A 27,935-nucleotide genomic window follows, 5' to 3' on the forward strand; every position below is an offset into this window, starting at 1 on the left:
TAAGTTTGGTAGGTAGGTACCAAAGTAATCCTGGCAAGGAACACTGGACAGCGGTCAAGAATATCCTGAAGTACCTGAAAAGGACTAAGGAAATGTTTCTCATTTATGGAGGTGACGAAAAGCTCGTCGTAAAGGGTTACGTCGATGCTAGCTTTGACACAGATCTGGATGACTCTAAGTCACAAACCGGATACGTGTATATTTTGAATGGTGGGGCAGTAAGCTGGTGCAGTTGCAAGCAGAGCGTCGTGGCGGGATCTACATGTGAAGCGGAGTACATGGCAGCCTCGGAGGCAGCGCATGAAGCAATTTGGGTGAAGGAGTTCATCACCGACCTAGGAGTCATACCCAATGCGTCGGGGCCAATCAAACTCTTCTGTGACAACACTGGAGCTATTGCACTTGCCAAGGAGCCCAGGTTTCACAAGAAGACCAGGCACATCAAGCCTCGCTTCAACTCCATTCGTGAAAATGTTCAAGATGGAGACATAGATATTTGTAAAGTACATCCAGACCTGAATGTAGCAGATCCGTTGACTAAACCTCTCCCTAGAGCAAAACATGATCAACACCAGAATTCCATGGGTGTTCGATTCATCACAATGTAACTAGATTATTGACTCTAGTGCAAGTGGGAGACTATTAGAAATATGCCCTAGAGGCAATAATAAAAGGATTATTATCATATTTCCTTGTTCATGATAATTGTCTTTTATTCATGCTATAATTGTGTTATCCGGAAATCATAATACATGTGTGAATACATAGACACCAACATGTCCCTAGTAAGCCTCTAGTTGACTAGCTCATTGATCAACAGATAGTCATGGTTTCCTGACTATGGACATTGGATGTCATTGATAACGAGATCACATCATTAGGAGAATGATGTGATGGACAAGACCCAATCCTAAACATAGCACAAGATCGTATAGTTCGTTTGCTAGAGTTTTTCCAATGTCAAGTATCTTTTCCTTAGACCATGAGATCGTGTAACTCCCGGATGCCGTAGGGGTGCTTTGGGTGTACCAAACGTCACAACGTAACTGGGTGACTATAAAGGTATACTACGGGTATCTCCGAAAATGTCTGTTGGGTTGACACGGATCAAGACTGGGATTTGTCACTCCGTATAACGGAGAGGTATCTCTGGGCCCACTCGGTAATGCATCATCATAATGAGCTCAAAGTGACCAAGTGTCTGGTCACGGGATCATGCATACGAGTAAAGTGACTTGCCGGTAACGAGATTGAATGAGGTATTGGGATACTGACGATCGAATCTCGGGCAAGTAACGTATCGATTGACAAAGGGAATTGTATACGGGGTTGCTTGAATCCTCGACATCGTGGTTCATCCGATGAGATCATCGAGGAGCATGTGGGAGCCAACATGGGTATCCAGATCCCGCTGTTGGTTATTGACCGGAGAGCCATCTCGGTCATGTCTACATGTCTCCCGAACCCGTAGGGTCTACACACTTAAGGTTCGGTGACGCTAGGGTTGTAGAGATATGAATATGCAGTAACCCGAAAGTTTTTCGGAGTCCCGGAAGAGATCCCGGACGTCACGAGGAGTTCCGAAATGGTCCGGAGGTGAAGAATTATATATAGGAAGTGCAGTTTCGGCCATCGGGAGAGTTTCGGGGGTCACCGGTATTGTACTGGGACCATCGGAAGGGTCCCGGGGGTCCACCGGGTGGGGCCACCCATCCCGGAGGGCCCCATGGGCTAAAGTGGGGAGGGGAACCAGCCCATAGTGGGCTGGTGCGCCCCCCTTGGCCCACCCCATGCGCCTAGGGTTGGGAACCCTAGGGTGGGGTGGGCGCCCCACCTGGCTTGGGGGGCACTCCACCCCTTGGCCGCCGCCCCCCCTAGGAGATCCCATCTCCTAGGGCCGGCGCCCCCCTAGGGGAGCCTATATAAAGGGGGGAGGGAGGGGCAGCCGCACCCTTGAGTCTTGGCGCCTCCCTCTCCCCTGCTACACCTCTCCCTCTCGTAGTAGAATGGCGAAGCCCTGCTGCGGTGACCCCTGCATCCACCACCACGCCGTCGTGCTGCTGGATCTTCATCAACCTCTCCTTCCCCCTTGATGGATCAAGGAGGAGACGTCACGCTGACTGTACGTGTGTTGAACGCGGAGGTGCCGTCCGTTCGGCGCTAGGATATCCGGTGATTTGGATCACGTCGAGTACGACTTCCTCATCCCCGTTCTTTGAACGCTTCCGCGCGTGATCTACAAAGGTATGTAGATGCAATCCGATCACTCGTTGCTAGATGAACTCATAGATGGATCTTGGTAAAACTGTAGGAAAATTTTTGTTTTCTGCAACGTTCCCCAACATTAGTGCACTCTATATTCTATCAATAACCATATGCTCATTTTTAGATCTTCTCACAGTAATACACACATCTAACTTGCAAATACTAAGTTCCCTAGATTTGGAGCGTCCTGGTGCGTCGGTGGCTATGGGGTTGCCATGGACCCGCCTGTAAGGGTGTGTTTCAATGGTTGAGAGTAACACACACCTAGCTGTAATGGGCTGCCGATTTTCGTGTTTTGGGAAGGTATTGTCTGACTTAAGTTTTTATTTGTTCTCACTTTATGCTTTTAACATAATTTTTATATTATTTTTCTTTATTTTTTGTTTATTTTTATTATTTTTAATTTCAAAATTTCACATTTTTATTCACGAATAACCTTTCTAGATTAAGGGTCGCCTGGTGCATCGAGGGCTATGAAGGTGGCTATGGGCCCCGCCTGGAAGGGAAGTGTTTGTGTTGCTCGTTGAAAGTAACACACATACCTAGCCGAAATGGACCGACGGTTTTCCCGTTTTGAGAGGGTTTTTCTTGGTGTTTTGGTTTCTTTTGTGTGTGTTTTGCTACTATTTTAATAGTTTTCATTTCTAAATTTTTCCATTTTATTTTTCTTCCCTTTTTATATTTTCGTGTTTTAATTCAGGAATGTTTATTAAAATTATTGGAAATTTTAAAAAAAACTCAATTATTTTAAAACTGATGAACATTTTTAAAAATGAATAAACACTTTTGAATTCATAAATATCTCTAAAGTCAATTAACATTTTACAGTCTACGAAATCTTTGAAATTTGTGATTCTTTTTCAAATTTGTGAACATTGTTTAGAATTCAAGAATATTTTTGTAACTTTGTCAATAGTTTTTAATTAATGTTTTTTTAATTCACAATGTTTTTTAAAACTCAAGAATTTTTTAAATCCATGACCACTTTTTATTTACCAAACATTTTCAAATAAGAAAACAATAGCTGGCTTTTCTAAGCTAGCAGTAAGCAGTGGAGCAAAAAAAAACTAAGCAAGCGAGCGGGGCAGGAAGCAGAGTTGAGTGAGCGAGAGTTTCGTTGACCGGCCCATGTGAGTATTATAACAACAATTTCATATTTTCAGCATGGAGATCCCAATGGGATGGGCTTACATAACAACCAACAACTGATATCGATATCGAAGCATGTAAGGACACCACAACCATGCACCGGACAACTCCGCTCTCCCCTCAGAACAAATATAGTCTCCAACAACATTGTAACACGATATGAAAACAATAAAACAATGACAAAACATAACTAACACCCAAGCCAAGTCAGCTCACACTACGAAATACTTTCCTTAATTACACCACGTACGTTGGTACCCAGGGGTGTAAGAACCACCTACAAGTGACCAATTTGGCTAAAGTGCTAAAAATGTTAGAAATAGAATTAGCACATTGGGTTTAATAATTAACATGTGGTAGTTAGTGAACCATCATTAGTCTAAGCGGTGTGTTCAACACTGAACCGACGCATGTAACTTACACCTTTTCTAGGTGTCTCTTCATCTTGTATATATAGTTCAAAGATCAACGAAATCAGTGGTTGTTGGATCATTCGTTTCTCTCATTTTTCATTTAAAATTTATCATCACAGATCAGAGCAAACACATGTCTAAAAAAACACCTACAAGTGACCAAATTTGCATCGACTGCTAAAATGTAGCAGCCCAACAAACATTTAGACAAGTCTAACTTGACCAGCTCTGATGATAAACGCCAGTATCATGCACATCTTACTTCAATTCTAGTTATGGGCTTACAACATTCTACATACAGGGGCGGAGCCAGGATAAAAAGTATGAGGGGGCAACGATTTGTTGAAACTTTTGTTTGACGAAAGATGTGTACGTATTTTCTCTTGTGGGGAGATGTGTCAAAAAAAAATTGGCAGGAGTTATGTAGAACTTTTTTCCCGCAAGGGGGGGGGGGGGGGGGGGGGGGGGGTTGTCCGATTTCTTTTCGCAGGGAAATGTGTAGAAACTCATGGCTAGATCATTTACAAACACTGGTCACAAAAATATTCATAATTTGACTAAGAAACAAAATCTTACATTTTCTTGTAAGATAATTTTATCACACGGAAATATTCAGTTCAACGCAAAAATCAAATAAACCAACAATTAATATTCTGGTCTTCATTTTGTCTTCTCAACACACCATTTAGAGTGGTGGAGAAAACCCGCTATATAAAAAGGTCCAACTCTTCCTCAACTAGCGGTATGTGACTAAACTTTAGTACCATCTCTTGCCCTTTTATTCATGGGCCACCATTTGAGATTTCAGAAATTGCTATGGGCATGGCCTATTAGTTCTAATATTGCACGTCACAAATAATGGAGTTACCATCGACTGTGACAACATGATGCTACTATATTACAACATGGAAGGAGTAGTCACAGGCGTCGATGAATAAATGTATAGGAGGATAGTGTGTGGAGATATTATTGGCCATAGAGGAAAGGAATTACCTGTTCGGAAAAGGTAATTTGGTTTATTCATTGCTGATTTGGGAAATAAGCTTAATGTGATGCATTGAAGGGTAACAAGTTTCATTTTTTTTCATTCCTTTAGCTGGAACATTTCAGATATGCTAAAGATATGTAATTATTGTGCAATGCTTATAAAAATGAACAAATATTTCTTGGGCGAATTAGAAATAGCTAGTTCTTACTCAAGAATATTAGCCGTCGAATGAATATCTTCTCATTGCTTCATACTTACGGTTTTAAACAAATCTTAGTGCTTCGACTGGACAGCTCTTAATTGTCCGCTTAGAAATGGCTAAATAGCAAAACATATGAATGAATCTAAAATCATTTCTAGCATATTCTTAATCTAAAAACTTTAAAGCTGACAGTTTTGACATATGGAAGTTATTTACATGTTTGCGTCATGATGAAAATTTTAATATACTAGCACGTGAGGACGCACGGGTTGATTAGTTTAATTCGTAGTAATCAAGTTAATTGTCAGCATATAACAGCACGGGTCTAAGCATATATCGTATATTCAAGATTCACGCCGTCATAGATCAAATAAAAAAGAGTTTGTGATCGGAAAAAATTTCATGCCTCCTTGTCCAGCCAGACGTCGCCTCATCTGCACACACAGGACCTCCTGAATCTCTGACCGCTGCATCTCGTCCTGTCAAGCCAACATTTTTTTTAATCTTTTTGTGAAGTAAAAGAGTTTTTATTCCATGTGATTAGAGTTACACTGAGCTGGCAGGTCGGTCGGAGTCCTTCCGAAACAATATGGGCCTGAAATTATTCACAAATGGAAAAGACGAAGCAAATAATTAATGATTCAATCAGAGCCTGAAGTGGTGGAGCGCAGAGGTGCCGTCGAGGCCCTTGGCCCTGTACTCCCGCAGCAGCTCCTCCACCGTCGTGCTCCTGTACCGCGCCGACGATGGGCCGTAGCACTATCTTGGACGCGACCGCGCCGGGTGTCCCGAAGAAGCAGGCCACCGACAACCTCGGCCCGGAGGTCTTGGCCAACACGCGGTGCTCCACGCTCTTGAACCTGTCGTTGGACATGAGCTGCAGGTGGTCGCCGATGTTCACCACCAGCGCCCCCGCCACCGCCGGCACGTCCACCCACTTGTTGCCATCGAGGCCGTCCACGAGCACCTGGAGGAGCACGGTGAGGAAGCTGGGGTCCGAGTGCCTGGTGGTGCCCAGCGTGAGGTGCGGCTCCGGGCACGCCGGGTAGTAGTGGCCGGCCACGTTGAGCCCTTGCAGGCACGCGGTGTCCTGCTCCAGGTCCAGGTATCCGCCGCGGTGGAGGCCCAGCGCCTCTGACAGCAGCCCGAGCAGCGTGCGGCTCAGCCGCTGCACGAGCCTCGCGTACTCCGGCACGACCTGCCTGCACGCCGGCGGGATCTGCTCGGGCGACGGCGGCTCCGGCGCCATCTCCAGCAGCAGGGTGTCGCGCCAGTTGGCTGCCGGTGACTGGAACAGGTCGAAGTTGGAGTTGAACCGGACGCGTCGGCGGTGGTCCCGGGTGTAGTACGGCGCCCTGGCCTCCGCCGGCTCCTCGTTGAAGCGCCGCACCGCCGCGAGCACCTCGGACATGGCCTCCTCCAGCACGCCGTGGTTCAGCACCTGGAAGAAGCCCACCGTCTCGGCGGCCGCCCTCACCGCCCGGACGGCGTCGTGAGGCCAGCTAGGTCGATGACCGGGATCGTCAAGTGATGGGTTGGTGTGTTGTCGGGCGGGTGGTGGAAGATGGCGGGGACGGCGGTGACGCCCGCGTCGACGAGGCCTTTGACGCCAACCTTGAGCGCGCGGAGGCGGTCTGTGTCTGTGCTGCTCCTGGTGGTGGTGGACATGTCGCCTGGAATAGCTCTGTCATGTGTAATGTGATGGAGGGTTGGTTTGATTGCCAATGCCGCGGTGGTCGGGTCGGTCGGTCCGGCCAGTAACCCCGGAAGACGCGCTTAAAACGGCAGCGGCAAACGTGGGTGGAGGCCAGGCCAACCCCGACAACAAGGGTGCCGGCAACAACGACGACGATCGGGACAAGTGTCGGAGTTGCGGCATAAGAGCATCTCCAACAGATGCGCAACGAGCGGCGCGCTAAAACAGTTTTGTGCGTGGAGATAGCGGTTTTTTGCGCACGGCAGGGCGCTGGCTCCAGTAGCGGCTGCAAAATATTGCACGCGCGGCCCCCTCCAACAGACGCGCTAAACTGCAGCGCACGCGAGTAGCCGGCGCTTGCCATATGATGCATTTTGGAGACAATATGATGATATTTTGAACATCAAAACAAGACATGGCATAGTTTAAAATCATACAAACAAGTTCATGAATAAAAGTTCAAATTCATGCCCACAACATCATCCAACCAAGTTCAAAATTCGAACCAAGTTCATGACAAAAGTTCACACAAACGAATGGCACATCAACAATCATGCCTCGTCCTCGTCTTCATCCTCCTCCTCCTCTGATTCATTATCCTCATCCGAAGACGATTCTTCCTCCTCCTCTTCATTGTCACGCGCCGCATTATCATGTGGAGCTTGAAAGGTGTTGGCAAGATCTTCACCGCATCATACGAAGATGTGTAATGAGGCACACCGGAAGACATTCCACCCATGCCGCCCAGAGGTGCTCCCATGCCTCCCATGAGAGACGCAAAACTCATACTTCCCATGGAAGCTCCGAAGCCACCCATGCCTCCCATGGCCCCCATGGTAGCTACGAAGCCACCCTTGCCATCCATGTCGCCCATGGTAGCTCTGAAGCCACTGATGCCTCCCATGCCGCCCATGCCACCCATGCCGCCCATGCCATCGCCATGCCGCCCATTCCACCCATGATGCCCATGCCGCTCATGCCAACCATGGCTCTTTTTTGGACCAAGACTTCTTCATGGGCAAGATTGATGTACTCTGTTTGCTTCTCATCGAGCATAGATGTGTCCATAAAGAACAAGTACTTCTCCCATTCCAACAACCTAGTTCGCTCCTCCATGGCCAATTTCTTCTCCTCCAATGCCACCTTCTTCTCCACGGCCGCCACCCTTCTCTCCTCGGCCGCCAACCTCCTCTCCTTGGCATCTTGGTTCCTTGACATCTTCCTCACATCGTTCGCTTCCTTTCTTGAATTTACAATAGCTTCCATAGCATTTTTTAGCTCGTCATCTCCTTTTCCTCTTCTTTTTTTTCTGTCTTTCTTGCATCCATCCGGTCTTTTTGGCTTGGAGTACGAAGCCGAGTTTGGTGTAGGGCTTCTCTTGCCGTCATCACTTGATGCCTCCTCATCATCATCATCCAAATCAATAGTTCGCTTGCGTTTGTTGCTCTCCTCATCATCGACACCATCACGGGGCTTCCATTTCTCATCACCCTTCAATTATTCATAGCAATGAGGCAAGGTAAATGGTCTCCCTTTCTTGATCTTCCCTTTCTTGGTCTTCTTCTTCTCTCCTGGAATAAGTTTTGTGCAATAGTGAGCTACAAACAAAAAAACAAATTAGCACTTGAAACACCAAGAAGAAGCATGATGAACAAGTTAGCGCTAAAAACCCAAAATTTCCAGCACGACGCTTATATAGCGCGGCTGTTGGAGATGCTCTAAAGGGTCACTGGGCCCGTGAGTGCCGCATGATGCCGGCATGCGTCGAAACCGTGCAAGCAGATCGTCCGGTGAGAGGGCATTGAAGGCAGTTTTTTTGCCCAAAAATACCCCCCAAAAAAACAACTATAATGCTAATAAGGCTGCTATCGGAGATGCTCTAACATCAGTTCAATGGCGGCCGGTGTAGACTTGCACTAGGGTAGGAGGCCGACCAGCAACACAAGACACCCGTACGATGGCTGAAATCGGCTCGGTGTAATGCACGGTTGTGATGGCCATCAATTGTTGATCCACCCTAATCGCGTGAGCAGGTAACTCCGTAATTTGGATCAAGGGCATCAGACATGATGGCAGGGCCACTCCATTATTAAGTTTGCTTATGCATGCTCGGATTAAACAGTTCCATCACTACTCGAACTTTCATATACCTCGGGGGTGTCGGGGTCTTTGACGAGAGTCAAAACACAGACGCTCGGAAAACTAAACAACGCCGAGAGCCACTCTCGGCAAACCTGGCTTCACGACAACTATCTAGTTTGTCGTCACTGGCTCATGGTGAACAAGCACTGCACGACAAACCGCGTAGACACCGAGAGCCGTGCACGGTAAAGAGGAACCACGTGGCATGCCCGCTCGAAACAGACGGCTCCGTCAGTTAACTTCCAAATTACCGAGAGTCCGTTTCTCGACGCTCGGCAAAGTATATGCCACATCCTTTTTCCTTTTGTGTGTGTGTTCTTTTACCCTCTATGTTTTCGTTTGATATTTCATATCTTTTAATGACTAAAGTTTCAAAATGCCATGACTTGTGTTTTGTGTTAGATTTTTTCAAATCTCAACTTCTAAGCACTACTCCCTCCATTCCTTTATATAAGGTATATTATTTTTGCCGTGGTGCCCAAGGCACAAAATGATAGCGTATTTAGGACGAAGTTATCCTTGGCTAATTTCTTCGTTAGTGGCAAGTAAATCAATTATGCCATGAAAGAAAAAGAGATACTTGCAATAGGGAGAAAATTCTTACTGAGCACAGCTAAACGATGAAGATCCCTAGACCTAGGGTTACAACCTGTACCAAGAGGGCTCTTGGTACATGCAGCTATTACCGAAAACGGTTATCGACCCTCGGTACTGAGTAAGCCACATCATATTTACCTTTTATTTGTGTGTGTATCTTTGCCACTCTCATTTTTTGTCTGATATCTCATGTCTTTTAATGACTCAAGTTTCAAACTAACATGACTTTTGATGACTTGTGTTTTGGGCTAGATTTTTTCAAATCTCAACTTCTAAGCACTATAAAGTAAAAGAATGAAAACAGACATGTCGTAACATGGAGAAGCAGGTATTCATCAACCCCTACCCCCTCTCGGTGCCTGTCAACGTCGTAGACCATCCGGGCCTCCGTAAGGGCGCACGGCCGGAAAACACCATCTCGGTAATGTCTAACTAAAATGGTAAGGTGCTTTGCGAAGCATGTAAGAAAATAAAAGGAGATGTAAACAACAGCAAAAGGAATAACACACATATTTACCGAGCACGACTACGAATGGAGAGGACGTGTGGACCTAGGGTTACGACCTTAACCATCAACACTTGTGGTCTTGTTAACCATCAACACTTGATGCTCTTTCTTGGTTTGTACCTCCGTAGCTTTGAGCGTAGCGAAGAGCTCGGGAATTTTCTTATCCATCCCTTGCATATTATAGTTCATCACGAAGCCTTTGTAGCTTGGTGGCAGTGATTGAAGAACTCTGTCAATAACACTATCATCCGGAAGATTAACTCCCAGCTGAGTCAAGTGGTTATGATACCTAGACATTCTGAGTATGTGTTCACTGACAGAACTGTTCCCCTCCATCTTACAGCTATAGAACTTATTGGAGACTTCATATCTCTCAACTCGGGCATTTGCTTGGCCCTCCGCGAAACCGAGTCTTCGATGGGCGATCCCGTGACAGAAAGGGCTTAGACTTTGTTTGTCATCTCGCGATGACCTGTCGTAACATGAAGAAGCAGTTGTTCACCGTGGCCTACCCCCTCTCAGTGTCAGTCAATGCCCTAGACCGTAGGGGCCACCAGATGGGTGCTTGGTCTATAGAACCGGGCGAGGGCCATCAGATAGGTGCTTGGTCTTTATTTTCCTATGACATCACACATGATTTCCCATGCCGCTTCCGGGCATAATTTCATGTGGTGCCTTGGAGATCAGGAATTTCCGGCGATGAAACCCTAGCAGAGCAATAAATTTCTCGAATATTGCACACGTGCCTGGAAAATGCGGGGGGCGTGGCACGTGTCATGCGATGGCCTCCTTTGGGAGCACAAGAAGTTTTGAGGCCACCGGAGCAACATGCCCCGCGCTTCCTGCACAAACCGGACACATTCCCTCTCGATACCCAGAAACCACAAGTACACACATGCAAACTAAGAAGTTAATTTGAGCTCAAATGCATATAAATCAAACAAACTCCCACATAATTACTCTCAAACTAAAAACCACAAATCACTATACTTATAGAGCATTGCACGAGCTAATCTAGCAATGAGAGATGAAACGACAAAGTTGCTAACCTTTGTGAATACTTGGATAGATGGGGTGTCTTCAATTTTTGACAAATCTTGGCAAAAATGGAGGAAGAGCTCGAGCAAGTGGAAGAACAGAGGAGAGAAAGGGGAAAACAGATAGAATGGGCTCGGGCTGGACGAAGGGTTTATGTAAGAGCAGTCGGGGGCACGGGCATCATTAGTCCCGGTTCCAACGGCTAGGAGCGATCGGGGGCACGGGCATCATTAGTCCCGGTTCATTTGGTACCTCTAGTTCCGGTTTGTGATACAAACTGGGAGTAAAGGGGCATCAGGCTGGGGCCCCAAGAGCTCATTTAGTCCCGGTTTGTAACACAAACCAGGACACGCTCCTAGCCATTGAAACCGGGACTAATAGTCACATTAGTCCCGGGCCGAATCCAAACTGGGACTAACGATCCGAACGTAAAGTCTGTTTTCTACTAGTGAATACATAGCAAAATCACAAATGATGATTATATTCCAGGAAGTGCAAGTAAGCTCTGTGATCACCACGTTCCCAATTTCTCGAATATTCCAAAGCCACTCAAGTCACAAGTAACACAATTCCCAATTGCAGAAGCACAAAAGAGGCAGTCGATATTACTCAGCTTCATTAGGACGATGAACCCTCCTTGACATCAATGATCATGATGTATCCAATCCTGCACAAACATGGGAAAACATCAAATATCACAAATAACAAATCCTCGGCTGAAATCCCAATAAATCCCAATACAGGAACAAATCATCCAAAAAGAGGAGGGGTTCAGCAGCGCGACCAACTCATATCTCCTTGACGCTGTAGCGAGGATCCATGCACTCGGTATTTACAGGAGAGCTGCGTATTTGGATTGATTAGAAGGAGGGCAAAGAATGCCGGCCAGTTACAGTGTGCAAGCTAACGCATTAGCTAGCAAAGGAAAAAACAAAGCCAACACAAAGCATAAAGTTAGCATGGCCACCAAACGTGCCGTGCCAGCTTTCTGGAGGCGATCGAGACATGGGATGGACAATGCCCGCCTTGCTCTGCACGTCAAGTTCCTTTTATCTTCATCATATTCAAAGATAGCAGATATATATTGTGTAGACGTGCCAGAGGTATATATTCTCTATCCAAATAGTACTAACATTCTGGCTTACTCATTTCTGTCCGTGATTAATGTTGTGTGGATAATCATAACCATCCATGGGTATATACCATAAGACAAAAATGAGTAAAATTTATGCCACAGCAAATGTTATGATTATTATTTCAAATTTATTATCCTTTCTCGCAGATAAAAAACAATCATTATACTAATCTAATCACGGACATCATATGGTACAACCAAGGCGGTGTTGAGGTTGAACAGAATGTGCAGCCTCTCGTTATCAGTTTGCAGCGCCTCCGTCCCTGGCACATCTTCAAGATCAGTTTGGCACTCGTTGGAAGTGTCGCCGGCGATATCCACACAGTGGGGCAGACGCAAGGAGTGCAGGATGCCCTTGTCACCTTGGTGATCCTTAATCATGGCTTGGCAGATGTTGAGCGTGCTCACCACGTTCTCATATTGCAGCTCACAAATACTGAGAGCGTACATCACCAGTGTGCCTTTTTTTTTGTGTTTTGTAGCATTTTCTTGACCTTGACACTAGCATCAGTGACACGGCCCTTAAGGATGTCGATGGAGACGAGCACCAAGCCAGGGAGGTCTTTAGCCTTGGCGCTCCGCTTGTCCGACTGGAGGGTCGACAAACAGAATTCCTTTGTGACATCGGGGTCTTGGGTCTCACCCGAAGCGTTCTTGCACGCTTCCACTATGAGGCTTGTTGCCTTAGGTTTTCCACCGCCAGAGCCACCGGCTTGAGTAGTAATGGCATTGGAAAGGAGCATCAAGACTATCATAGAGAAGAAGATGGAGGTCGGCGACATTATTGCCATTGTTAGAAGGCTAGATACAAGCCTTGAACTGTCCTTAAGCAGAGGGAGATAGAGTGGAATGGATAGAGAAGGGTGTGTATTGTAGAGATGGATGGATGGATGGAGGTGTTCGTGAGGTTGAGTTTTATTTATAGTGCGTGCAGTGAGAATTCATAAATGAAGTATGCCGCTTGATCATGGATACACATATTAATTAGTGTCCAGTCTGTGCACATTTTGCACCTCCGGCTAATAATGCCCTTTATATTCATAATACAATTGATGCACATTTCAAATTTTACTTTTATTAATACACATGTTGCTTCCATAGATTCTTTAATGTAACATAGCTTGATCATGGATATCCAAATGATGAGTGTCCGTAGAATGCACAAGGATATACTGGTGCTCATTTTGTATCTCATCAGGTTAATGCTCTCTATGTTCCACAAATACACAAATGCTCATTTTAGATCTTCTCATAGTAACACATCTAACATCTATAGACTCATTAATGCAACATAACTTGAAGATGGATATCTAATATTGATCTCATCCATAGATTCATTAGTGAAACGGAACCACTTTGCAGATGACAAATATGTGCACGACCACTGCACGATAAGCATCTAGCGGCCTGCTGCCTACTGTTGCCATGCAATGGACGGAGCTGATTGCATTGTCGTGCACACATCGTCTGCACACTATCGTGTGTATAGCACTGCTCTTAATGAAATATAGCTTGATAATGGATATCCAGATAATGAGTGTCCGTAGAATGCACAATGATATATCAATGCTCATTTTGGATCTCATCGTATTAATGCTCACTGTGTTCCACAAATACACATATACTTATTTTAGATCTTCACATAGTAACACATATAACATCTATAGACTCATTGATGCAACACAACTTGATCATGGATATCCAAGATGGATATCATCCATAGATTCATTAATGCAACACAACATCTAACATCTAACATGGATCTCATCCATAGATTCATTAATGTGTCATAGCTTGATCATTGATATCCAAATGATGATTGTCCGTAGAATACACAAGGGTATATTGGTGCTCATTTTGGATGTCATTGTATCAATCTATGTTCCATAAATACACATATGCTCATTTTAGATCTTCTTGTAGTAATACACATCTAACTTCCAGATACTAAGCTCCCAAGATTTGGAGTGTATTGATGCGTCGGTGACTAGCTATAGGGTCACTATGGACCCCTCCTGTAAGGGTGTGTGTCGCTGGTTGAGAGTAACACAAACCTAACCGTAATGGGCTGCTGTTTTCCCGGTTTTGAGAAGGTATAGTTTGGCTTATGTTTTTCTTTATTTCTATTATGTTATGCTTTTAATATATATATAGTTTTTTCTTTTCTTGTTTGATTATTGTTATTATTATTATTATTATTATTATTATTATTATCAATTGCATTTTTCACATTTTTAATAATGAATAAGCTTTCTATATTTAGAGCCGTCTGGTGCATCGATGGCTATGAGTGTGGCTATCGGCCCCGCTTGTATGGGTGTGTGTTGCTGGTTGAAAGAAACGCACACCTGGCCAAAATGGACCAACCGGGTTTTCCGGTTTTGGGAAGGCATTGCTTGTTGTTTAGTTTTTGTTTATTTTTTGTGCTATACTACTGTTTTTAATATTTTCTTTTTCTATTTTTTGTTTCATTTTTATTTCTTCTCTTTTAGTTTTTCGCCACATTTTAATTCATGAATGTTTATTAAAATTCCTGAATTATTAAAAATGTTGAACTATTTAAATCCATGAATATTTTTAAAATTAATTAGAACTTTTTAATTCATGAGTATTTCTAAATTTAAAGTTCATGAACATTTTTATAGTATGTGAAATCTTCTAAATATGCGGGGCTTTTTTCAAATTCATGAACATTGTTTGGAATTCAATAATATTTTTAAAATTCATGAACATTATTTGCTCACCGGCGGCAACGGCCAGATCAGGAGCAACTGTAGAAGGGTCAACCCCAATTGCTGATCAATCAGTTAATCCCGAAGTCTTGTTCCTTTACCGAAAAAGGCTTTCGCCCCGCTTTATATATAAAGCATACGGCCGAACCGATACAAAGTGATGAGGGAAACCTCTTACAAAGCAGATCAAAGATAGAACAAGATTACAAGAGTGCCCACACTCTATCAAGACAAACCCGAGGCTACTAACTAGAAGAGAGACCGCGCCTCCATGAGAAACCACCGGACGTCGATGCAACACACACACACCAAGTTGTCGCTGGAGAGGGCACCCCTGCCCTCTAGCTCCGGACCGTGGAGCACCGATCCTGCCTGCACACAACAAGGACCGAGAGCGATGCCCTCGACATCACGTGTAAAGGGTAGGAAGCCGTCGGCACCGCCCCAAGCCAGAGCGGAAGGAGCTTCGAGATAGGATCCGAGCTCGCCCGCCGATGGTGAAGAAACGCAACCGAAGGGTACCTGCGCTCCACGACGACGCCCCCAAGAGGGTGATGACGCAACAGGCCGCCGCCGTCGAGACCGAAGACACAGTCAAGGGTTTTCACCCGGAGCCCTGATGCGGGGAGAGATACCACAACGACGTCCTCAAGAGGGACACGACACCCACAGGCATCGCAAAAGAAGCTTTTTCAACAAAGGTTACGAGTGTGTTTCAAATCTTCAAGTTGGCCAACACTACGAAATACTTTCCTCAGGTACACTATGTACGTTGCTAGCTAGGGGTGTAAGAACAACCTACACGTTACCAAATTTTGCTCAACTGCTAAAATTTTATCATCGCAGATCAGAGCAAACACATGTCTGAAAACCAAAAACCACCTAAAGTTACCAAATTTGCGTCAACTGCTAAAATGTAACTGACCAACATACATTCAGACAAGTATAACTTTACCAGCTCCAATGATAAACTGCAGCATCATGCACATCTTACTTGAATTCTAGTTTGCATTCTACATCAGGAACAATAATGTTTAGGTACTCCCTCTGTAAAGAAATATAGTGATTCTTTACAGAGGGAGTAACAATCAACAAAACACATAAATCACCCGAAGTTTACATTAACACCGGCAGTCCATGATACGATCTTCTCAAATACAGTGGTCCATTACATGCTTCTAGTAGATGAGATCATCACGAAATCCACACATCGTTTAATATGGACAATTATTGTTTTGCAAAGGTCTGCAACAACGATAATTGCCAAGATAACTGTGGTAGCACCTAGTAGTAATACCCGCCTCCAGAATGCCCGCCTCTGTAGTGTGGTCGGAACAAGCCCCTACCATATTGCTGCATAGAATTGGATTGAAAAATGTAAGCCAGAAAATTACACAAATAGAGGATAACCAAAAGACAAGACAAACACCTACATCTGACCCCGCAAAAAAAAAACACCTACATCTGAGGCAGGACCAGGACCAGGGCCATAGTAATCACGTGAAGAAGCACTCCCCACCCCAAAAGAGTCTGCAAGTGAAAATATACCATGAGAAATTATCTCAAAAATAAGGATTAAAGGGACTCCATCCGACATAGTATTATATATTCAAGAAAGGGAACATGTCTCTGCTGCATCGAGGATTGGATTCAAACCTCTATAGCAGTTCCCTCCAGAAAATGGTGGCTCATCATAGTGATCAAATCAGTTCCCCCGATAAAAGGGAGGCTCGTAATAGTCAAAGCGAGGGCATACACAGCGATCAAAGTACCCAGGATCAGGTTCCTGTCAAACAAAATGTAAGCTCGGTGGAGATGGCTACAGGCAATTACTTAGCACTCAATTTTGGGGAGATTGTCTTGTTGCCAAAGATTAAGGAGGCCGAACGGATCCAACAGTTCAGACCCATATGCCTCCTTAATGTCAGCTTCAAAATTTTCACCAAAGTGGCTACGAATAGGTTAAACTCAGTAGCTGACCATATTGTCCGGCCATCTCAAACGGCTTTCATGCAAGGAAGAAATATACTCGATGGCGTAGTAATCCTGCATGAGACCGTCCATGAGATGCACCGAAAAAACATGAGTGGAGTCGTATTCAAAATCGACTTTGAAAAAGCCTATGACAAGGTCAAATGGCCTTTCCTCCAACAGGCCCTAAGGATGAAAGGTTTCTCTAATAAATGGCGTCAGTGGATCCATAATTTTGTAACTGGAGATAGTGTGGCCATCAAAGTCAATGATGACGTAGGTCATTACTTTCAAACAAAAAAAGGACTACGACAGGGTGACTCCATGTCCCCAATGTTATTTAACATTGTCGCTAACATGTTGGCTATTTTGATTGAGCGCGCCAAGCAGGACGGCCAAATTGCAGGAGTAGTGCCACACCTTGTGGATGGTGGCCTCTCTATTCTGCAATACGCCGATGACACAATTCTCTTTATGGAACATGACCTAGATAAGGCTCGAAACCTGAAACTCTTGTTGTCAGCATTTGAGCAAATGTCGGGTCTTAAAATTAATTTCCATAAAAGTGAACTTTTCTGCTTTGGAGAAGCTGTTGAGGCGGCGGCCGATTATGCTGACCTGTTCGGTTGCACACATGGCCAATTCCCGATTAAATATCTGGGAATACCGATTCATTATCGGCGTCTCACCATTGCGGAGTGGAAGCATGTAGAGGAGCGGATAGAGAAACGTTTGAGCAGTTGAAAAGGCAAATTGCTCTCAGTTGGAGGACGGCTGGTTTTGATTAACTCCGTCCTCACAAATATGGTTCTTTATATGCTCTCTTTCTTCCAACTCCCAAAAGGGGTCCTGCAAAGACTGGACTATTTTAGATCCAGATTCTTTTGGCAAGGAGATGGTGAAAAGAAAAAATACAGGTTGGCCAAATGGAGTGTGGTTTGTAGGCCAAAAGACCAAGGTGGCCTTGGAATTCATGACCTGGAAGTCAAGAATGAGGCCCTACTTAGTAAGTGGTTGTTTAAACTTCTTACCGAGGATGGTGTTTGGCAAACCATGCTGCGCAACAAGTATCTAGGTCAAAAGGCGGTGTCTCAGGCATATTGGAAACCTGGTGACTCGCACTTTTGGGCTGGCCTAATGGCAGCAAAGAAACATCTCTTTTGCTTTGGGTCTTTCGCGATAAAGGACGGGTCGGAGATTCATTTTTGGGAAGACATCTGGCTAGGCAATGTCAGTCTCCGAGAACAATATCCAGCCTTGTACAACATCGCTCGCGATAAGAATAAAACTATTGCGCAGGTGCTCAGTTCATTCCCGCCCAATATTTCTTTTAGGCGGGATTTGATTGGCCCCCGTCTTACGTCATGGCATAATCTTTTATCCCGTCTGGATTTGATCAATTTGACACAAGGTCGGGATGTGTTTCGCTGGAACCTTACTGCATCGGGGTCTTTCACAGTAGACTCTATGTATCATGCGCTCACGCATTCTGAGGTACCGGTGAGTAATAACAAGAAAATCTGGAAGTCAAAGATTCCACTAAAAGTTAAAATCTTCATGTGGTATCTTCGTAGATGAGTTGTTCTAACCAAAGACAACCTCGCACGGCGCAACTGGCCAGGGAGTAAGATGTGTTGTTTTTGCACTCATGAAGAGACAATCAAACACCTCTTTTTCCAATGCAAGTTTGCACGTTCTACGTGGTCAGTCATCCAAATAGCGTCAAATTTGTATCCGCCCACAAGTGTCGACAATATTTTTGGTCATTGGTTGGATGGTATTCCAAATAGGTTGAAAACGCTAATAAGGGTGAGAGCGTATGCCTTACTATGGTCGCTTTGGCTATGTAGAAATGATTTGGTTTTCAATAACAAAAATGCTTCTCCTTTGTAGGTTATTTTCCGTTGTACGCACTCGCTTCGTATGTGGTCTACGCTACAACGAGTGGAGTACCAACCGCTGTTCAAGGCGGTGTGTATGCGGTTGGAGCAGGTGGCTACGGAGGTTTTTACCCAACATGGGTGGCAGCATAATCTCCGGATCGGTCCACCACCCCTTTCGACATAGGCATAGTGTCGGTCTATATGACTCTACTGTCGCCCATTTGTCGTTTCTTCTTCCTTTCTTTTTATCAGACTTTAGGTGATTGGCTGTGTGCATCTTAGTTATGTAGAGGCCAGGTGTTATTCATAATGCTTTGTATCCTCTTGATGCTATTTTTTGAGATAATAAAAGCGCCCTTTATCGAAAAAAACACGAGGCCAACCTGTGGAGAAATATAGATTTTCACCAAAGTGTCCACCAAAACTAGGCCTCCCTGATGAAGGTTCCCATCTACCACCTGCTAGTAATAGTCAGTGGCATTAATAAATAGTGTAAAACAAGTTGATACAGTAGACTAATGTACTGATTCACAATAGGCAGTCTATCTCGAAACACAAGAGTACGTCTCACATGCTCTGAAGTCAGATGGTGGAGCTTCAAAAGCATCATTATTGGATGCAGAATTATATCTTCCACCGCAACTAGGGGCATGATTATTGAAATCCCTACCACCCTGGAAACCTGCCCGACAAGGGACTGATTCTCCCCTAATATAACTTCTATCTGCACAATCATAAAATTTAACAAACAAATCCACATATATATAACTAACACATGTAGTAGCAAATTTGAGGCAGCACAATTAATTACCAGGTCTGTTAAAACCAGGTCCAGAATGTCCAATCCGAAAGCCGCCACTCATTCCTCCTTTCACAGCTTTACTTTTACGTAATGGATTTGAAAGTCTAACCCGTACCTTTTCCTGAGTTAAGAACACCAAAATCAAGGACATGCGAGAATGTTTGTTTGGTACAAGGAGTTATATATACAAACAAACATGGTAATATTCCAAATTAGAAAATACCTTCGGTTTGCCATCATCACCCAATTCGGTGTTGTTGATGGCTTCAATACAAGCAAGAGCTTCCTCATGGGTTGAGAAGTAAAGAAATCCGAAACCATTTCTTTTGACACTTGACATGTCACAAGCAAGCACCACACCTAATAAACCGTAAGCTTTGAATCGGTCCTTAACACGATCTTCATCCCAATATGGTGGGAGTCCATCAATAAAAACTGACTTAGCCTACAACATGAAAAAGTATTTCACGGCATGACAAATTGTAGGCTTGCGTAATGGTTGGATACGAAGAACAAATAATTGGGAACAACCTAATTATGAAAATAGGATACTGAAGGAGATATTTTTTGGTTCTTTCACGCCACTATAGAAAATGTCTGATCTAAGATTCAAACTCTAAATAGGTGATTGGTGCCAAATTATCCAAATTGTAGTAACAAGCTTCCTAAGTACAGTACCTAAATATGATCAGAATTGCAAACTGTAATTGTTAGATATACTACAAGTAGCTAACCCGTTATTGAAGGTACGGTGAAATCCTTCTACATGTCACCTCTTTCACTAACCTATCAATATAAATTTAAGGCAACTTTGTTATGAAGGAATTCTCTACAAATACAAGAGGCCGGATGGTAAAGGTAGGTTCAAGCACCTTGTACAGAACTTCTGCATCTGTTTCCTTTATCGGCTCTGCAAAAGCAACTTTTGCAGTTCTCTCGGGATGACCAAACACAACATCAGGTTCCTGCAGCCTTTCAAATGCAATCATCGCATCTCCGTGGCAAGAAAACTCAAGAAATGCAAAGCCCCGGTTCTTTCCCTCATTTTGAGTATCAGGAACCAGAGTTAAGCTTTCAACTCCTTGTATCCCATACTCATTCAGCCTTTTCTTAATCTGAAAAACAGAAGGTACATAGTTTATCAAGTAAATTACTTGCTGGCTCATGATTCATGATTGCTTATATTAAGAAAAACATACAGCTTCCTCTGTCCATGTATTGCAAATATTTCCCAAGAATAGTGTGTCGTTGTCCTCGCTAGCACCGATACAACATTGCTTGCCATTTATCTGCAGAAAAAGAGAATTTTACATATGTATCACATCCCACAAATAATGATATCCTATTAAATACTCCCTCTGTAAAAAAGTAAGACGTTTTAGATCACTAAAGGGAGTATGTAATATCAAGGGAGCTGGATCATTACCATAGGATTCTTCACCTCAGCAAGCGCCCGAGCCACCTGCTGTTTGTTTGCAAACCTGACGAACGCAAACGCCTTGTTCTTGTTGGTGGAGAGATCCTTGTGGAGACGGACCTCCACAACATCACCGACCTGTCCGAACACCTTCCTGATATCCTCCTTTTCAAGTGCCTATTCTTGGCCATTTCTGACATAATTAACCATCTGCTCATCCTTCTCCACCCTAGCATGATCCTCTTCTTCTTCGACCTCGGTTGTATCCTGCCGTTCACCAGCAAGATCCTCCAAAACCACCTCTTCGCTATCCTTCTCCTCTTGCTCGGCATCCATTTCTCCTCCGCCAGCTACGTTGTCTTGATTATTTCCTGCATTATCATTTGCATTCTGTGCAGTAACATCACCCTTTACCGCTACATCGTCATCATTTACACCTCCATACCCTTTCACCTCTTCTGATTCGTTCTCTACTGTTTGCTCGTTTGCATCGGCCGCTGGCACCTGCTTGTTATGTCCTACTTTTCGATCATATCCCTGAGAAAATAAAACAAAATAAATTATGAGAGGTAATATAATGCAATGTAAGATTTTTCGAATGGAAAATATTCACTAGTGTAAAAAACGCTCTTATATTATGGGACAGAGGGAGTAGTTCTTGTGCACAATAGGGAACCAGTGGGCGGAAAATGCGAACGGTATCGAGGCCGTCAGGACGCCATGTGGATTCCCGCTGGCAGTGTATCCCTCACGTATTCTATTTATTTTTGGCCCGTATTGGAGCAACCAGGCCCCACGCACATGCAAAAGTCTATAGGGCTCTGACGCGAAGCTGACATGTACGAACAGCACTGCAACGATCTATACATGTTCGACCTGGTGTGGCGGAGGCATGTAGGACGTGCATGTCAGTACTGGAGCAACTTTGCAGAGTCAGCACCACAAGTTTGTTCAATCGCAGACGTGGCAGACCGACGACCAGCTAACACGCAAGTTGGTTCGCTTGTTATCAGTTCTCTAAGCAGTCCCAATTACATTGATTGTTATAGTAATTGTGAGGTTTGACCATGGATTTGACCATTGATTGTTGTAGTACATTACCACGATGTAAGTCATGTGATGCTTGCGATCTAAAGAAGTTTAACGTTTTTGGAACATGTGATTGTATCAAGTCAACCTCAACGACGCTGTCACGGATGTAACTAGCATTAGCGAGTTCAGGTTTTACATGTGACGACCCCTATTAACCATATAAATATCATTAGCCAGTTCAGGTTTTATGTTCCGCCGCGCATCCTGGTTCTCTTTTTACAGTCATGTCACGTATGGGAATTTACTACGCCATCACCTCAATCACAGTTGTCGCCATCTACCCCTGCCGTGTAAATTTTTTTTATGGCTATAAAATCCACCCAGCCGAGATACTTGAGCTCGCTAATGAGGATTGTCATAGGGCAAACAGTCTTTTTTAACAAGCGCTAGTTGAGATACTTAACACTACCCAACGGCAGGGTCATGCTCATTGCACGTTTGGCATTCTTGTCACTCAACTGCCCGGCGTGGCGCGGCAGGCTCGACGAGAAATTTTTTTGGGAGTAGCGCTTCCATCAGCTTTCACCTCGTACAGGTAGCCCACGAATGTGTCGAGCACGCGTGCACTCCTACAGTTTTGACATGCCCGTGAGCAGAGCAGCCGGAAAAGAGATGAACAATGGGCATGCGTGCACTGTGTTAACAAGGATCAAAATTCTCTCTCAAAATAATAATAAAAAAACCCACCAAAACTGACGCGCCCTCCTCAACTGTACTATCAGCTCACGCTCGAGACTGACGCAAACGGAGCAGTCCATCCCACCCCACAAGTTCTGATTCTAGTAGTAAGGTGCCATACAGTGCGACGATGAGATTAGTATCTCCAATGGACGTTTAGTCAGTTAATCTGTACCACCCGTTTGGTCCAGTTAAACAATCACATAGTACTATAAAACATGATTCGCATGATAACTAGCGGATTTATTTAGTGCTTTAAAATAAAATTAAAACGCCTAGCACATCTGCATTAGCGAGTAAGGCATACTGAAAATGGTAGTCACAACAAGCATCAGCCACGCAGGTAATATGATCTTATACTTCAACTTCCAAAATATGAAGCCAAGGCTACATTTTCATCTATTATGCCAACAAAAACAAAATTCAACTCAGGGCCTAAAGGTTTTGTAAGAAACAAACTTTTCAGAGTTTCTGAACTCTGTATTTCCGTTCATTTGCAATGGAAAGGGGTATAGCCCGGTTCAAAAAAAAAGAAGCTAGCAACACTCAAAGCCACACATCGTAAATCAGAATTTCGGATAGTCTGCCAACACCATAACAATGTTCAGATAATTAGTCAGCGGCAGATGACCAGCCTATAGACCAACTAAAACCTGCAGCAAATCTGTACATTACTAGCAATTGGACACTGTAAAATCCAAATGCTAACATATATTCAGTTCTAGTTCGTCCAGCACATATGCACCAGCTTTGTACAGAGTTTAGTATATTAGAAGAAAATTGCCATTGTTAGAAGGCTAGATACAAGCTTTCTAACTGAGGGAGTATGATTCCGGCCTGCCTGGTGCTCGGCCGCCATAAGCCCGCACTCACCAGTGGGAGCTTATAACAGGGACAAAAGGGTAAAACTTAACTGTCAAAGTATGACAAGTAATAGAGTTAGTATATTAGAAGAAAATTGCACCCTTCTAATGGTATACAACTAAGCCAATATCTTTTAGTGGTATTTTCGACTACTTTTTACTCGTAGAACATAAAAAATCTTTTGATTTACAAATATAGACTTACTTTATTATTAGAGCTCACTACATGGTCAGCCTTAAGAGAATCATTTACCTGAAAATAACAAGGACAGTTTTGGATAATACAAAAATACCAAGGTATATGAAACATTGTTGGTACATAGTAGCGGTTTGCAACTTTCTGCTGGTACACAGCTAAGACAAGATCTTTTAATGTATTTTCTACTAAGTAGCGAACCTTTTCATAGTACATAACAAAATCTTCATTATTTGGGAACTGAGGGAGTACAAAGATAGACTTACTTCATTATTAGAGCTCTAGGGTGATGAATTCATATTGTCTACATGGTCAGCTTTAAGAGAATCATTCACCTGAAAATTACACAAGGAAAGTTTTGTATAGGTCACTTGTTCTGCATGCGCCTTAAATATACATTGATGTAGAAAACAATACCTGCAGGCTAGCATACGGCTCTTTCTTCAGCACATTTGCCACACATTCTAGATGTTCATCGGTGATATACTCAATGCGTGGATAACCAGGTGGTGGTGGTTCCAAGTTTGGAATGTGCGCAAAGTCCGCATATATAAGCTGCACACACACACACACACACACACACACACACACACACACACACATATATATATATATAAGGTACAAACCTAAATCGACAAAACCATAACTTTTGAAGTGAACTTACATGGAGAAGGTGAAGGCATCCCGCAAGTCTTTTTTTCTTCCCATTTTTGTATGCCGTTATGCCAGCAATAAGATAATCAGCAACGAAAGTACACCAGTCCAGATTAATTATATTTTTATAGTCAACGAGATCTTTCAGAAAACTTGTATCAACATATTGACTTGTGGATGGAGCTAGAAACGAACTAAGGAAGCCACTCATAAAATAGACACAAAATTTCTGCGGACCCATATTCTTATCCATGGTTATTCTGCTCCAAACATCATATTTACTCTTACCAACTAGGGATTTGAACTCTGATTTCCTTGCATAAGCAAGGTCTGCATGGTCAGGATCCGCGGGATGTTGAAGTTTGGTCCCACCATTGGGCAGATTGTAGAAATCCTTGACACGAGACCGTATGTCGATGTAGGTGTTTTCACCAATTTTGAGAGCCTTCTTATCCAAATCAAAATTCTCAACTAACAATGACGTGACAGTGGGATCTAAGATGACATCCGGTTTCATCTTGAGGAAGGCACCCATCCCCAGACTGTGCACCAATTTCACCTTTTCCTTATCATTTGACAATGCTCTAAGACATTCTGCAACATGCGGGGGGTGGCAGGCGTGTGATACAAATCTTGGCTAGAACGCAATTATGCCAACAGTCAGTTCACATGTTACTATATATAGTTTAAAAAAATGACAAGCAAAAACAGAGTTTTAGATATATATATATAGTACCTTTGGCTTTGGACCCCCTCTGCTAGTGCTCCCAACTTTGGTTTTGGCCATGGATGGCTCTTGCTAGTATTTGACAATCAAACTGCAAAAATGGGCAGGAAAGAGATGGGGAAAATGGATCTGGAATTGAACTCAAACAAATTGATCCATCACATCAGGAGGACTGCATACCTAGTAGGCAAGAAAAGGGAATAGAAGCGTCGTGCTTCCCCAGCTGCTGTCGCCGCTCGATCCATTCACGACAGATGAATGCACCATGGACAAACTTGGTCTCAAACCCTGGTTAGGGTTTGTCTTTCCCATGCCGGTTAGGACAATAAATGCCCTCCAAGCTTCATTGGCGAGCATGTTCATCGACCTCCCCTTTGCTTGCCGCTCAGACGGCCGGTAGCGGCGAGGGGGGTCTCGGTGCCTCGGCTTCGGCCACTATGTAGTTGAGGTTAGTTTTTTTTCCTTGTGGGGGCGGCGTTCGAGCGGATATCTTATTTTCGAGTTGGTCTTCCGGGCTTTGAACCTCCTCAAGTTCGTCCACCATGGCAGAGTCCGCAGAGCTCCGACGTAGATTCATGTCGTCTCATTTGGACGGCGAGGTTAGAGTCTCTTCTGTTGATGAAAGGTACTAAGTGTGAACATGTGGGTGGCAATGTCCAAAGAATCTGTTGTCAAACCAGACACCTACAAAGACAGACAGGAGCTGATTGATTGTCAATGGCAAAATTTCAACCGGCTAACTACATCCATTATCTTGACTCATTTGTAAACCCTACAATAGTGAGCAGTATGTAGGAAAGGTATTGGAATTGGGCGATGGATTGGGCATGAGGTGGGTCGCACCGGCCGCATGCTTGTTGTTGTAGACTTGCACCTCGCTCATGCATGCCCACCTTGAGTCAGCCTTTCTTTCCCACAACGGGATGGGAGGAATGCAGCATGTATCACGCTACGCTACAGTGGACGACGATGCATGGCTGCTGCAGGTCGGAGGCCAACGCTCTGGCGCTCCTCCTCCTCCTCACAGCTTTGACCGGCGATCCACGCTTCTGGCAGCCGGTGAGGTAGCAGCTGTCACCCCACCAATGCTGCGGCCACAACCGTCGAGTCCGGGAGCTGCAACCATCGTGACTACACAACACCCGGGGGATATTGCAAAAGCGTAGACGGCGAACCGGAGCTGCAACCGTGTGCAACAATAGAACCGGATATGTTTTGCAACAAGGAAAAAAAAGAAAACTAGTTTCAATAAATGTCATACAAGTTTTTGTGGTGCTCAAAAGAAGGTGAGGAATGAGTGACAGTGAATTAACGAGCAATTCACATTTACTACTACAAGGAAGACGATTAACTAAACACACAACACAACGTACACCACTTACATGTTTGTATTGTAATATTTGAATTAACTTACAACACCAAATTAAACCCTGCAAAGAAAAAAAAACTTACAACACCAAACGTACATATGCTCGTTAATTTGCATGACAGAAACTACAGAACGATTTTTTTTTTTAAAAAAAAAGAAAAAAAAACACGAGACGGTGAATGCAAGCTAGCCATGCATGTACATTTTGCAGATTCGCTCTCTGATGAATGGTGGAAGGAAGGAAACAAATTAATGCATTAGGCTGTAGAGATGTAGTTGTGGCGGAAGGAGGCCAAGGCCTTGCCGGCCCCGCCCCTGATGATGTACTGGTGGTACACCATGGCCACGCCGGCCCCGATGAAGGGCCCCACCCAGAAGATCCACTGCTCGTCCCACGCCTTCTTGTTGTTGTACACCACGGCGGGCCCGAGGCTCCTGGCCGGGTTGATGCCGGTGCCGGTGATGGGGATGGTGGCGAGGTGCACGATGAGCACCGCGAACCCGATGGGCAGCGGCGCCAGCACGGGCACGTGGGAGTCCCTCGCCTTGCGCTTCGGGTCGGTGGCGGCGAAGACGGTGTAGACGAGCACGAAGGTGCCGATGATCTCCGCGGCGAGCCCGGCGCCCTTGGAGTATCCCGGCGCGAGCTCGTTGGCGCCGCCGCCGTGGCGCGCGTACTGGGCGCCGTGCACGGCCCTGACGAGGCCGGCCCCGCACATGGCGCCGAGGCACTGCCCGACCATGTAGAGCAGCGCGCGGACGAGGGAGACCTTGCGGGCGAGGAGGAGGCCGAAGGTGACGGCCGGGTTGATGTGGCCGCCGGAGACGCCGGCGGTGCAGTAGACCAGGACGAAGATCATGCCGCCGAAGGCCCACGCGATGCCGAGGATTCCCGCGCCGCCGCAGCCGACGGTGGCGTCGGTCTGGCGCTTGTGGCCGATGACGGTGGCGACGGTGACGTAGACGAAGAGGAGCGTGGCGGTGAACTCGGCGATGACGGCGCGCCAGAGCGACCACTTGCCCAGCTCGCCGGCGTTGATGAGCGGCGCCGGGGGAGGGTCACGGTAGTCCTTGGCGGCGTTGTTGTTGTCATTGTTACCGTTGGGCACCATGTGGATGGATTGATACGTACGGTGGAGATGGGTAGCTCTAGGCTCTAGCTAGCTGAATGGGCGATGGTTTGCTTTCTCGATCGATGTTGACAAGCTTAGCTAGCGAGCTGCATGTATATATAGCTAGCCTGCAGGTATGCTATTGCTATGCATGCCCTAGCTGCTAGAGTAGTTAGCACATGCTGCGTCTGGTTTTTGTCGGTCTAATAAAGTGTATGTATGAACTGATCCCATGCATGCACACCATCTCCTCAAGTGACCAACCAACCAGACAGTTGTCTTACTGAATGTGGACTCGTAGTCGAT

General features: G+C 44.8%; 1 protein-coding gene and 2 pseudogenes across 1 annotated transcript; all 3 read right to left on the reverse strand.

Annotated features, from left to right (window-relative positions):
- Positions 1–5,542: 5,542 nt before the first annotated feature.
- Positions 5,543–6,746, reverse strand: LOC125553314 (annotated as a pseudogene).
- A 9,403-nt stretch (positions 6,747–16,149) lies between these two features.
- Positions 16,150–25,208, reverse strand: LOC125553292 (annotated as a pseudogene).
- Positions 25,209–26,518: 1,310 nt separating this feature from the next.
- Positions 26,519–27,733, reverse strand: LOC125550114 (aquaporin PIP2-2-like). Its single transcript, XM_048713028.1, has one exon. The coding sequence runs from the start codon at positions 27,627–27,629 to the stop codon at positions 26,775–26,777; it is 855 nt and encodes a 284-aa protein (XP_048568985.1). The 5' UTR covers positions 27,630–27,733; the 3' UTR covers positions 26,519–26,774.
- Positions 27,734–27,935: the final 202 nt, after the last annotated feature.

Source organism: Triticum urartu, chromosome 4 (assembly GCF_003073215.2).
Source record: "Triticum urartu cultivar G1812 chromosome 4, Tu2.1, whole genome shotgun sequence".
In the NCBI taxonomy this organism is placed as follows: domain Eukaryota; kingdom Viridiplantae; phylum Streptophyta; class Magnoliopsida; order Poales; family Poaceae; genus Triticum; species Triticum urartu.